At 40.8% G+C, this 13,321-nt stretch overlaps 1 protein-coding gene across 1 annotated transcript; it reads left to right on the top strand.

Moving 5' to 3' along the window:
* Positions 1–1,865: 1,865 nt before the first annotated feature.
* LOC121263864 lies at positions 1,866–2,620 on the top strand. Its single transcript, XM_041166946.1, has one exon. The coding sequence runs from the start codon at positions 2,091–2,093 to the stop codon at positions 2,505–2,507; it is 417 nt and encodes a 138-aa protein (XP_041022880.1). The 5' UTR covers positions 1,866–2,090; the 3' UTR covers positions 2,508–2,620.
* The last annotated feature ends 10,701 nt before the right edge of the window (positions 2,621–13,321 follow it).

The following is a 13,321-nucleotide window of genomic DNA, read 5'->3' as shown; positions in this document are numbered from 1 at the left end:
GGTGGGCGAGATTGGTATCTTGGGCAACTACTCCGGACAATTATCGTGCTTGGGGTTGTTTGGATTATTCCTTTCTGTTATATCATTAAATCATTATTAATTATGGCTAGACCCAAATTCTAAATTTGACAATCACGACCTTGGTTTCTTGCTGGGTAGGCCTGTGATTCTGGGTTCATGGGCCTTTATGGTAGGGGGTTCGAGTTTCGACCCACTTCACAAGAGATGATATTTTCCCCTCCTCAATCTAGAAAATATTTCTTATAAATTGAAGGAATATGAAATTAAATTATTTTAATAATATATTTTCTAATAATTATAAACAACAAAGTAAATAATATGTACATATACATACACATAGGCATGTACGAAACATCGTCGTCATTGCATAGATCAATATGCCCCCCAAATAGAATTTTTGGTTCCGCCATTGGTGACATGGTTATTGTGTCGATAGTTTGACAGTTATTTCCCATTACACAAAAGAATTTGCGTTGTTTTTTTTTTGTGACAGTTACGTCCATCACAAAATCTACGATCTATTATGGTGTGGTTGAACATTTACGACTAATAAAAAACGAGTCTCTTATTTTTTTAAAAATATTGTAAATGAAAAGTATCTATTTGTAATCCAGAATAATTGAAAATTAGAATTTATATTTGCACTCAAAAAATATCTAACAACTTTTCATAAATTAAACTAAATGAGGGATAAAGTATTTTTAGCATGGGAAATATAATTTTTCATCTTTAATATTATCATTCTAGATATACCCGTTGATGTGTTAAATAGTTTTCTGTTTAAGGAGTAGTTTTCTATTTGAAAACACAATTGTTCTAAGACTAGTTCATTACTATTTACAAATAGTTCATTACTATTAGGGGTGTAACTCGTCTGGTTGAGTATGGTTTCGAATATATTTTAGAAACGAACCAATATATACCGGTTTTGAGATTTGAAAAACCAATATCGTACCGATTATACCCTTAAAACTAGTACTTTCGGTTTACCGGTTCTGTCCAGTATATTAGATTGTATATATATTATAGTATATAATAATATAGTGATAATATATTGTAGTATATTATAATATATATTATAATTATATTATAGACTATAGTGATATATTATAGTATATTGTAATATATAGTGATATATTATAGTATATTATAATATATAATGATATAATATTAGTATAACTACTAATACAATATACTATAGTGATAATATATAGTCATTTATATAGGATTTTAAAATTTAATATTATATTAATTAATAATTTATCATATAATACAAAATTATTTTATATATAATATTAAAAATCATATTCTTATATGAACCGGTTCGGTCCGATATTAGAAAAAGGAAAATCAGAACCAGATAGATTTTGATCGATTTTGAGAAAAATAAAACCCGTATCGAATTGGAGCAAACCCACCAGTTCGGTTCACTGGTTCATTATTTTTTTTCACCCGTATTATTCATAAACAGATCATTACTATTAACAAATTATTTCACTATTATTTATAAATGATTTGAAATACTCTTAACATCCAAAAAGAGTTATATCATGTGAATTACCATAATGGAAAAACAAACTTTATAGCAAAGATAGAAAAATGGTATTGCTATTTAAGCAATGCAAGGATTTCGTCATTAGTAATGTTATATACAATCATGAAATGCATAAGAGCCGTGCAGTCGTTTTGAAAAAGTATAGGGTCCACTATTAAAAAATTAAATTTTTTTTTATGTAAGTTCCATATTTATTTAATTTTTTATAAAATTTTCGACTTCAACTATCATTTCTTTTGCGCCATTGATCCACTATCCAAAAGACCAAAACCCAATCAAAACGAATCACTTCAATCAGTGTCTTCCTTGTCCTCTTATTCTTCGTACTCCCCTTCCCCACCACAACGCTAAGAATCTCTCTCTCTCTCTCTCTCTCTCTCCATCCACTATATGCCATCCAACTTTCTCTTACGAAACTCCAACCGCTATCCCGTGTTCTTCCTGAAAATTTCAGGCATTTTCTTCACACCCACCAAGAAAACTTGAAAATTTTCTTGAAACCCCAACGTCTGCCATGAAGGTCCTCCCAATCCCAAGCAAACGAAACATGGCCTCCCAATACGAAGACGCTTCGAAAAAGCTCAGGCGACTCCCCCACGTGTTTGCCAGAGTCCTCGAGCTCCCGATCCACTCGAGCGCCGACGTTTCGGTGGAGGAAAACTCCGACTCTTTCCGCTTCACCGCTGCCACCCCAGCCAACACCGATCACACAAATATAGCCGGCGATGTAAGGGTGCACACGATCAAAATCTTCCCGGGCGTGACGAAGATCGTGATCAGAGGAGTGGGTAGCCCGTTCTTGGATGAACTAAAGTTCGATCTTTGGCGATTCCGGCTCCCGGCTTCGACGAGGCTAGACATGGCGAGCGCTAGGTGTAGCAGCGGTGGAAAACTGGTCGTGACAGTGCCGAAAGGCTTGGATGAAAAGTAATAACTAATAAGAAGAGGGTTTGGGAGGCTGCTTCTTTTACAGTTAACCTTTTTCTTCTTAAGATGTGTCGTTGAATTCAGTAAAAATCCTGTACTTTTTTTTTTTTGTTCTCAGCGAAGATGCTGTTCTTCGGTCATGTTATATATATAAGTGTGATGAATTGGTCTGCTGTTTCTTTTTAGGTTTTGGGTAATGTCGCTATTTGGTTTAATTTATATCATTCAATTTGTTTTATTAACAAAATGACATCCAAAAATACAAAAAGATAAAAATTAAAATTTTAGATTCCTTCTACCTTTTATATTAATTTGTGTTTTGAGGAATGCTATATATTAGTCTATATTCACTTTCAAATCTTATACTTATAGTTTTTTTTTCTTTTATAAGATATGGGATTTTTTTTAAAAAGTATGAAGTGTGAAGTAATGAATAGTAACTGATAAGAAGAATTTTTCTTATATTTTAAATTGTTTTAATAAGTCATGTGGACTACATCAAGAGAATAATATGAGTGGGTATAAAATAGGGGCATGGTAATATTTTCCTTTAGATTTATAGTACAAGGGATCTACCTGATTTCTAAATAATAAAATACCTTTCCGAAAGGAAAATTTAGAAGTTTCTGTTATTTGCTTGGAACTTATTACGGACTTGATCCTCATGAGGAAGATGTCGAAATGAGAAATCAGTACAAAATCACTCAAAACACATGACCAGAAATGCGGATTGGCCGGCCAGCCATGCATGAAATTACACGAAGAAAACTATATATGGAAAAACTGAGAAAAACGAATATATGTCAAAAATCTCGGCGGCCGAAATAATCAGTGAAACAGTGACAGCAGATTAAAGTTTTCTTTAGACCTAAAAACTAATTATTTTCTAATTACATCAATCAGTAAAAAGTATAAGCCTTTATTCCAACCTTATCCAAGTACGACTGATCAGCATCAATCCTTTTCATTTTCTGCACAAGCCGTGAGACTTTTGAACTGTAAAACCTATCAAGATCACTCTAAAACTCTATAAAGTGTTACGAACCAACCAGCTTATTAACTTAAGCTTCGAAGACCCAAGTACTGCTTCTGTATATAACGCTTTACATCGTTATATACATGAATGATGTAAAGCGTTTATAGTGTTAAATCACTATATATTTATTTTAAAAAATTGAACTTATAAGATCAAGAAATAAATTTAATTATTTTTAACATGTTATTAAGCAAGTCTAAACACGTGAAATATTTAATTAACAATATAAAATGTAAAGTCAATGTCTAGTTTTTCATCGCAAGATGAAAAATATATATAGTTCTTGCAATTATTTTCTATTACTTTACAACCTAATTTTCCTTTAACCACGAACAACAAATTAAATTCAACACGACAGAAAAAGCTGAATGGGATAGTGGCAATTCTCGATCTGATGTCTTACGTATTTATCATTCATAAAGTTGGGATACCGTTTGGATATAGAAATACTCTCGACTAATCTCATTTCATCTCATTATTATAATTTTTTTAAATTTTTATATAAAATATAATAAATAATTCAACTTTTTTAAATTTTAAAATAATAATAATATTAAAAAATAATATTTTAATAATATTTTATTTGATTCATCTTAAATCATCTTATTTTATCTCACTATTTAATCAAGCCCTTAATTTGTTTTCTCCTGTCTCATCATGTCACTATTGCTTGGGTTTTAGAGAGAACCTATATCTTCATCTCAACTCATCTTATTACTATTCACTACTATTCAGTAATTTTAACTCACAAATCTCATTACTATTCACAACTCATCTCACAACTATTCACAACTCATCTCAACTCATTTTCGAATCCAAACAATACCTTAATTTTTGCCCATATCAACATATACATGGGTTATTTAATTTTTCTCTACTGATTTCTAGCTTTAATTGTTTCGTTTTATGAAAGATAGATAGTCAATGGATTAGATCCAGATGGTTACGTTGTTATATTTCCTTAATTAATTAATTATATCCCTAGAAGAGATTTGATAAAAGATGCGGGGCTGAAATATTACTTTCATGATCATGATTATCTTGTGCGTGCCACGTCGTACGCCTCATGGTGATGGAACATATCCTAGTGGAATAGACAAGTGATGGAACATATCCTAGTGGAACATATCATAAAAGAGAACAAATTCGAAGTGATCACTGAAAATGACTCATTTTTTCCATGTCTGGCTCTATTCCGAGAGGGTTAAAAGCAAGATTCTGTTGCGGACCTGCGCGCCGAGACACGTATTATATACGTTGGTCCTCACGTTTCCGCACATTTAGTAGTACTACTGTCAATGCAAAAGTCGGTTTCAAAGCTTCTTTTTCGCTGTCGTATTAATATTGACATAATGTACAAGACCTAATTTTATTTCGACCTCTTCTAATCGCCTCAAGAAAATGGTCATTCCGGCCAGCTCTCTTTTAAGGAGTGGAATGAATCGTTGTACGTTGGTCAGGTGACCCGTGCTCTGGTTTTGTGGTCAGCAACGTGAAGAGCTGGTTTTGGTCATGAGGATTGCTGTGTTGCTTCTCTTCTAGCTTTATAAGTTGTTGAACGAGGGAGGGAGCTCTTGGCCATGAGAAGGGGGCTGCCGTGCGGGGTTGGTTGGGGAAGAAGGGACTTCCGGCAACCCTAGTTTATGGTGGCTGATGAATATATTTGCAATGGGGAGGAGCTTATACGTGTGGGTCTTTGTATTTATAAGTATACGGGTTGGGCCCATGGGTTTCATGGTCTGGGTCCATTTTATGGGCTTGACCCATGGGTCCTAGGGTTTTTTTGGATCTAGTCTAACCATGGGCCTAGTTGTGGACTTTTAAGGGTCACTTCAGGCTTAGCAACTGGGTTGGGCCAACTAATAGGCCTAGCTAAATTCTTGGACTTACCTACATTTTTATAGCCGAGTGACTTAATAATAAACTCTAATGGGCCGGTTCTTGAGTCTAAAAACACCCAACTAATCCAATAAATATCTATAGCTTTTAAAATAATTCTTGAGCTTATATTTATCCGCCAAACATGAGCTCACTTGTTTCATAAAATATTAAATGAGGTTTATGAGTCAAATAAAAATCATTAACGAACCATAATAAATTTTTAAGCCGGTGGCTGATTCAAAATTCTCTAATAAATCACAGTTTCGCCTTCCAAAAATATTAGTATGTTAATACTATCTAAAATTATTCACTAAACCTTAACCAACCTTAAAATAAGCTCTTGGGCTTATTGATCCATTAAGAATTCTTAGTCAACCTCAATAAATTTATAGTTCATGAGCTTATCCAATATGATTCATTAAGCTGTGTTTGTATGTTGACATGATCTCAAATGATTTGAATTGATATATGAATGTAATATTTTGTGCGTTTCATTGAAATGTATTTGAATATAAATAAATTGAGATGTGTTCAACTTTTTTTATGGGAAGTTGAAAAAGTAGTGGGTCTCATTAGTGATGGGATTGAGATGAGTTCAACAATTAAACGCACACTAAACCCAATAAAATTATCTTTATTCCGTTCTTAATAATATTGGATTGAGTTTGTGAGGGGCGAAAACAAATGAGCTCATACGGCCCAGTCACCAAGCCTAGCCCATCAAGATTAGAGACAATGGGACATGGGGGTTAGGGGAGTCATGGGGGTCAGATGAGTGGGGGACAGGGTGCCAAGGGTCATGGGGTGTCAGGGGGGACAAGGCGCCAAGAAGTATGGTGGGTGTTGGGGCATGTCAAGGAGGCACGGTCAGAAGGCTGGCCTTACTTGCAGAGGGGGCGCACGCAGGAAAAAAGCATTTAGTATAAACAGAGGCTCTCTCTCCTTCATCTGGGGGGTCTTTGGGTCTCCATCTTCTTCTCCTATCCTTTGCTTCTCCGTCGTCTTCAATTCTACTTCCTCTTCGACCTCTTCTCTAACCAGAGAATATAAAGCTCCAGCAAATCTCTCTTCTTCAGTAAATTTATATACGACACCACTATTGTACAGTAAAATATGAGAGATTATGAGAAACTGTAAATAAGAATATTATAGTAGATTTCTCCTCCCCAAACGCCCATGGACGTAGGCATTATGCCGAAACAGGTGAATCCATGTGTTTATCTCTTTTATTTCTCTGCGTTTATATTTTCCATTCACTGCTATGAACATACGCATTGCCGCCGTACAGCTACACCGGAACACTACTGGGGGCTCCAAACAACACCGAACGGGGCCCAAGTCGCCCTAGTGGATCGGGAATGACTCTTTCTCCCTTCCAGCCTGTTGAGGGATTTTTACCGCATGAACAGCGGCTCCGTCTGTGGGATCTGATTTCCTCTTTTCGTCGAAGGTGGGAGAAGGAAAATTTTCGGCACATTGAATAAATCACCGGACCAAAAGATGACGCCCTCCCAGATGAGTATTCCCAATTTCACTTAACATTTACATTTATGAAAAATGGGTGGACAGTTAATAGCACACCGGCTGGGTCACCCATCTTCCAAACTCTGGGAGTTTGATTTATGCACAGCACCTGACACACTAGACTCAGTGTGGGGGGAACCCAGAGACGAGAACAATACATGGTGGCATTGTGCACTTAAGTCCACAGTGCCAAGCACGTCTACTGTGCACTCATGCACAGTACCCATGCATGGCACAAACAGTGCCATGCACGGGGTACGTAGCGGTTGGGTGCACGTCGTGCACCTAGTAACGCTATGGCCCACCGTGGCACAACTGGAGGTGGCACCAGCGGCCACCAAATGGACCGCCGGCGCCGTCTGAGTCGTCCGGGGTGGTCGCCGATCACCCCACTCCCACAGCGTGGTTCCACACAAACCACGCCCGTCACACCTTCGACGGTGCCATGGCCCAGTCATGAGACGACCCAGACGCGGCGTCGGCAGCCACCATGATGACCGCCGGTGCCGTTTGACTCTTCCGGTCCGGTCTCCGTCTGCCCGCTCCCCCACGGCATGGTCCTGCACGGACCATGTCACCCCCCCCCCCCGGTGCGCTAGGCCAGGGCATGGCCCAGCTGTATCAGAGACTGAGGGGCGTCGGCAAAGACCCCCATAGTCTGCCGGAGTCCTCTGGCCACCTCGGTAGTGTCCCCGAGACCTGCTACAGGCATGCAATGGCCAATAGCCGTGCACCCAGGCGCACGTCACCATGCACACAACGGAGAGCTCATGGCGTCCAGCCACGAGCAAGGCTGCCCACCCGGCGGTCACTACATGAATTGCCGGCTCTCTCTGCCCAGCCGTCACGGCCCCTGTCTATGGGGCAGTTCACTACCCACTCCGTATGTACCTCGCCGTGTACACGGGAGTGCTGCGGCGACATTGTGCCCACATGGAGGTCATCGGCTCCAGAACGTAGCTCGGTGCTTGGGAGCACCGCACGGTATCTCCTCAGCCCGAAATCCACTCAACTCGCACTACTGCTTGGCCACTGCGTGTACACCCAGCCCAGACACAAAGCTCAGACACCATCACAAAGCTCGGACACCATCATAACTCGGACGCCACGGCTCGGACACCCAACTTGGGGCCATTGGACATCTCACCAACGACAAGGGACTCGGCAGCTCGCCATCACGGAAGCTCTCCTCGGCTCGGGCAGCCCCCCATTGCATGAAATGTGAACATCACTACATTCACGACTCGGGACTTAGACACCATGCACAGCTTGGGAACTAACAGACTAAGCCCCCTCCATGGCCCACTGTTGGAGCCCCTCAGCTCGACAGCTCACCTGCACGAACACTGACATGCTTGGACAACCAGCTCGGACATCGCAGCGCAAAGACCACCAACTTGGACAACAGCCCGAGAAACCAAGAGCTGCATGCACGGCTCAGAAGACACAGCCTGGAAAACCAAGAGCTGCATGCACGGCTCGGAAGACACAACTCGGGAAGCAACTGCATGCATGGCTCAGGAAATCAACACCATGCATTGCTCGATTACGTGGGACACGACAATTCATCACTTGCACAACTTGGACAATGCTAAAGGCTTGGAGCATTTCGGTTCGGACTAGCGAAAAGACTTGGCATGCTTCCAAAATAAAAATAAAACAACAAAAAAAAAGGAGAGAAAAAGAAGGGCAAAACGATAGACAGCTATAAACAATTTTTGGCCAAGCAAGAACTGACTACAGCAACTAGAAATTTCCTAGTATTATCTCACAAAATTTGTATGAATTTATTTTTACTAACAAAACTACTTCCTGTAGTGCAGAACGCAGATCAAGAAGGTGAGTCCCTTGACTCATTGCGGGGTAAGGTCCCAAGTCCCCGGACTTGGCACTGAGCCCCGGTCTAACAAAGTCGAGTCCTTACACTCGCAAGAAGACGGATCCCTTGACTCGATAAAAGTCGAGTACACTTGTAAGAAGACGAGTCTCTTGACTCGATAAGCCGAGTCCTTACACTCACAAGAAGACGAGTCCCTTGACTCGCTGCGGGGTAAGGTCCCAAGTCCCCGAACTTGGCACTGACTCCCTGTCCAGCAAAGCCAAGTCCTTACATTAGCAAGAAGATGGGTGCCTTGATTCGATAAAAATCGAGTACACTCGCGAGAAGACAGGTCCCTTGACTCGATGAGCCGAGTCCTTACACTAGCAAGAAGACGGGTCCCTTGACTCGATAAGCCGAGTCCTTACACTCGCAAGAAGATGAGTCCCTTGACTAGCTGCGGGTTAAGGTCCCAAGTCTCTGAATTTGGCACCGATCCCCCGTCCAACAAAGTTGAGTACTTACACTAGCAAGAAAACGTGTCCCTTGACTCGATAAGTCGAGTCCTTACACTCGCAAGAAGACAAGTCCCTTGACTCGATAAGCCGAGTCCTTACACTCGCAAGAAGACGGGTCCCTTGACTCAAGTCACTACTGCCATGCACAGGTAACCTTTAGGAACGAGCTGACGGGCTCCACAACCGCCTAACATGGACCTAGGGGGTCGACGGGCCCTCTGGCCACTTAGTTTGGGTTAACTCACACAAACTCCAATGCCAACAACAAGATAAAGACCTCAAACAAACATACACTATACGAATAAACGACAAACATCTGAGCTCCGAGCTCAGCGCCCGCACCATACGCGGTCGAGCCCATCTCCCCCATTAGCCGAGCTCTGCGCCCGCACCATATGCAGTCGAGCCAGCCTCCCACCACATTCGAGCTTTGCACTCGCACCATACGCGGTCAAGCCAGCCTCCCGCCATATCTAAGCTTCTCGCTCGAACCATATGCAGTCGAGTCCATCTCCCGCCTTAGACGGGCCACTCACTCACACTCTACACAGTCAAACCCTGAGTTCGAAAGTATTTGTTTTTTGTGCCAGAGGAACAAATGAACAAGAATCGGCCGCCATAATTTACTTCCCTACATATACGGGTAGATAAAGTCGACAATATTTTTCCTTTGAAGATTCTCAAGGTCTTCTTTTGGAAACAAATCGCCCTTAAGAATTGCGGGGTACTGTGAGGGGGGAAAACAAATAAGCCCATACGGGCCCAGCCAGCAAGCCTAGCCCACCAAGATTAGAGACAATGGGACATGGGGGCCAGGGGAGTCATGAGGATCAGATGAGGGGGGACAAGGTGCCAAGGGGTCATGAGATGTCACGGGGGACAAGGCGCCAGGAAGTATGGTGGGTGCTGGGGCATGTCAAGGAGGCGCGATCAGAAGGCTGGCCTTACTTATAGAGGGGGCGCACGCAGGAAAAGGCATTCAGTATAAATAGAGGCTCTCTCTCCTTCGTCTGGGGGGTCTTTTGGGTCTTCATCTTCTTCTCCTATCTTCTACTTCTCCGTCATCTTCAGTTCTTCTTCCTTTTCGACCTCTCCTCTAACCAGAGAATACAAAGCTCCAGCGAATCTCTCTCCTTCAGTAAATTTATATATGGCATCACTATTGTACAATGATATATGAGAGACTGAGAAACTGTAAACAAGAATATTATAGTAGATTTCTCCTCCCCAAACGCTCGTAGAGGTAGGCATTATACCGAGCTACGTAAATCTATGTGTTCATCTTTTTTATTTCTCTATGTTTATGTTTTCCATTCACTGCCAAGGACGTACGCATCGCCGCCATATAGCCACACCGGAACACTGTCAGGGGCTCCAAACAACACCGAACGGGCCAAGTCGCCCCAATGTGCCAGGAATGACTCTTTCTCTCATTCCGACCTGTTGAGGGTTTTTGCCGCATCAACATAGTTGTTATACCTTGCTTTCACTTAATACCTTTTCCAAGTGGCAAAATCAATACCCAATCTCATTTTTCACATATTCTTTAAAAATGTATTCTCCGACGCTCCGCTGTGTTTTTTTGTGTAATCTTGACATTTTATTTTTATGCATTCTTATCATTTGACTTTTATTTATGCATAACATATATATACATATATATATATATTATAGATGTCACCAGTGGGTAGGTGTACATATTGTATATGATAACATTATTCACTGATAATTCTTTAGTGGGTACGTAGATGAATCATTTTAGTTGAATAGAAAGTGATAGTCGATTATTTCAAACCCGAACACAAAGATATAATGGGGGTGCAAGTCTTAGAGAGGGGGTGGTGATCGTCGAATGCCGATGATTTGAATTTTTTACTAAACTCTTTAGATCTAAGAGTATCTTAACAAAATTTAGGAAAAATAGTAATATAGAGACAAAAATTGATGAATTATAGTTTGGACCAACTCTAGTAGACACCAAAATCTATAATGGTGGGACCCATGCTCTGTTGGATTGTGTGTGGAGACTAGTTTGGGAGCAGAAAATCGAGAAACAGAGAGTTTGCTCGACTGTCACTCGACCTAGCATTCGAGTGTAGCTCAACCCGTGAGTTTGCTCTAGGTGCACTCGACAGTGGGCTTGAGCGAAGCTCAACCCATGAGTTGGCTCGAGTCTCACGTGACAATGGTCTTGAGCATGAGACAAACCCTAGTGTTCGCTCGAGCTGCGCTAGACACACCGCTTAAGTCAATGTTGATTGGATGTTTGCTTGACATGCCGCTCGAGCGAAGGACCCAGTTTTTGCCAGATTAGTGTTTTCAGCGCTGTTTCTATTTATATGTCATATTTGGACTTTATTGTGTATGATTTTCAGCAATTTTGAGTGAGAACAAAAGAGGCAAAGTGTGAATGCATATTGTGAGAGAGAAAAAGTTCTAGAGAGTGTAAGTTGAGATTGAGTGATTGTAATCTCCTTTGAATTAATAAAACTTCTATAGGTTTGTGAACATAGGCATGTTGTCAAACCACATAAATTATGTGTCATGTGATTTTGATCGTTGCTTTAATTTGTTTGTCATCGTTGGTGTGTGTGTTTTATACAACAACTGGAATCAAGAGTCAAGGTTGGATCTGAAGGAAAATGATGGCTGGAGACAAGTTGAAAGCACTCAAGATCGAGAAGTTCAACCACACTGAATTTGGGTATTGGAGGATGTAAATCGAAGACTATCTCTATGAGAAGAGGCTTCATCTTCCATTGTTGGGAAAGAAGCTGGAGAGCGTGGATGTAGTGGAATCTGTTAGATCGACAGGTTTTGGGGGTTGTTTGGCTGACCCTGTATAGAATAGTGGTGCATAATGTTATTAACAGATCTCATGGCGGCTTTGTTAGGTATGTATGAAAAGCCGTCGACAAATAACAAGGTACATTTGATGAAAAAATTGTTTAATTTGAGGATGTGAGAAGATATGTCTTTGGCCCAACACTTAAATTAATTCAATACAATCACAAATCAACTTTCTTTTGTAGATATTGAGTTTGATGATGAGATCAGAGTGTTAACTCTATTGGCATCGCTGCCAAATAGTTGGAAGGCCATGAGGATGGTGGTGAGTAGTTCAACTGGCAAGATGAAACTGAACTACAATGACATACGTGACACAATCCTTGCTGAAGAGGTATATAATAGAGACTCTGGTGAGTTCTCGAGTTTGGGATCAGCCCTAAACATTGACAATCGGGGCATAAGATATGACAGGTCAAGCTTAAAAAACAGGGCAAGAGCAATACGAGATCTGGGCAGCAGATCACATACTCAAGTTGTGGCAAAAGGGGCCACATCAAGAGAGATTCTCAGAATTAGGAAAGTACTAAGAATTACTCCGTGAATGCAATAGCTGAAGAAATACATGATGCCTAATTCTTGTAGTGCACAATCCAATTAATGATTGGGTATTGGATTTAGGGGCTTCGTTTCATAGAACCTCACATCGAGAGATAATGCAAAACTATGTTACTGGTATTTTGGGAAGATGTATTCGCTGATGGAGAGGCACTGGATGTAGTGGGAGTGGGTGATGTGCACATCACATATTCCAGATCCGAAGAAAAACATGATCTCTGTGGGATAGCTTGATGACAGTGGTTATGCAGTAGCATTCTCTGGATGAGCATGGAAGATCGCTAAGGGTGCATTCGTCTTGGTGCATGATAAAAGATCTAACTCTTTATATTTAACATTAGGGTCCAGTGATGTGTAGGGAAATATAGGAGTGCAAAAAGGCAAGCTTGATCGCACGAAACAGATGTGGAAGCAAAAGGGAGTTAGTTTTGTCATTCCTTATGTAAGCCTAGGGAAGTTGGCAAATGTTGCCAGGATTGGTTCAAAATCGGATGCTCTTAGTGCAGTGGGAGCTATGAGTTGCCCAGTGAATGTGCTGACTAAGGGCGATCTACGTGGGAGACTGAATGTGTCTTCTGGCTTGAAGATGGGATCTGTAAGCTACAGAGGTGATAGGGCTTGGCTGGAAATAGTGG

The sequence above is a fragment of the Juglans microcarpa x Juglans regia genome, chromosome 4S (genome assembly GCF_004785595.1).
Source record: "Juglans microcarpa x Juglans regia isolate MS1-56 chromosome 4S, Jm3101_v1.0, whole genome shotgun sequence".
Lineage (NCBI taxonomy): Eukaryota > Viridiplantae > Streptophyta > Magnoliopsida > Fagales > Juglandaceae > Juglans > Juglans microcarpa x Juglans regia.
The sequence above is the reverse complement of the archived record's forward strand: the minus strand, read 5'-3'. Positions and strand labels throughout refer to the sequence as shown.

Coding starts and splice junctions, on each gene's coding strand:
- LOC121263864 (XM_041166946.1), top strand. CDS start 2,091: ATGAAGGTCCTCCCAATCCCAAGCAAACGAAACATGGCCTCCCAATAC.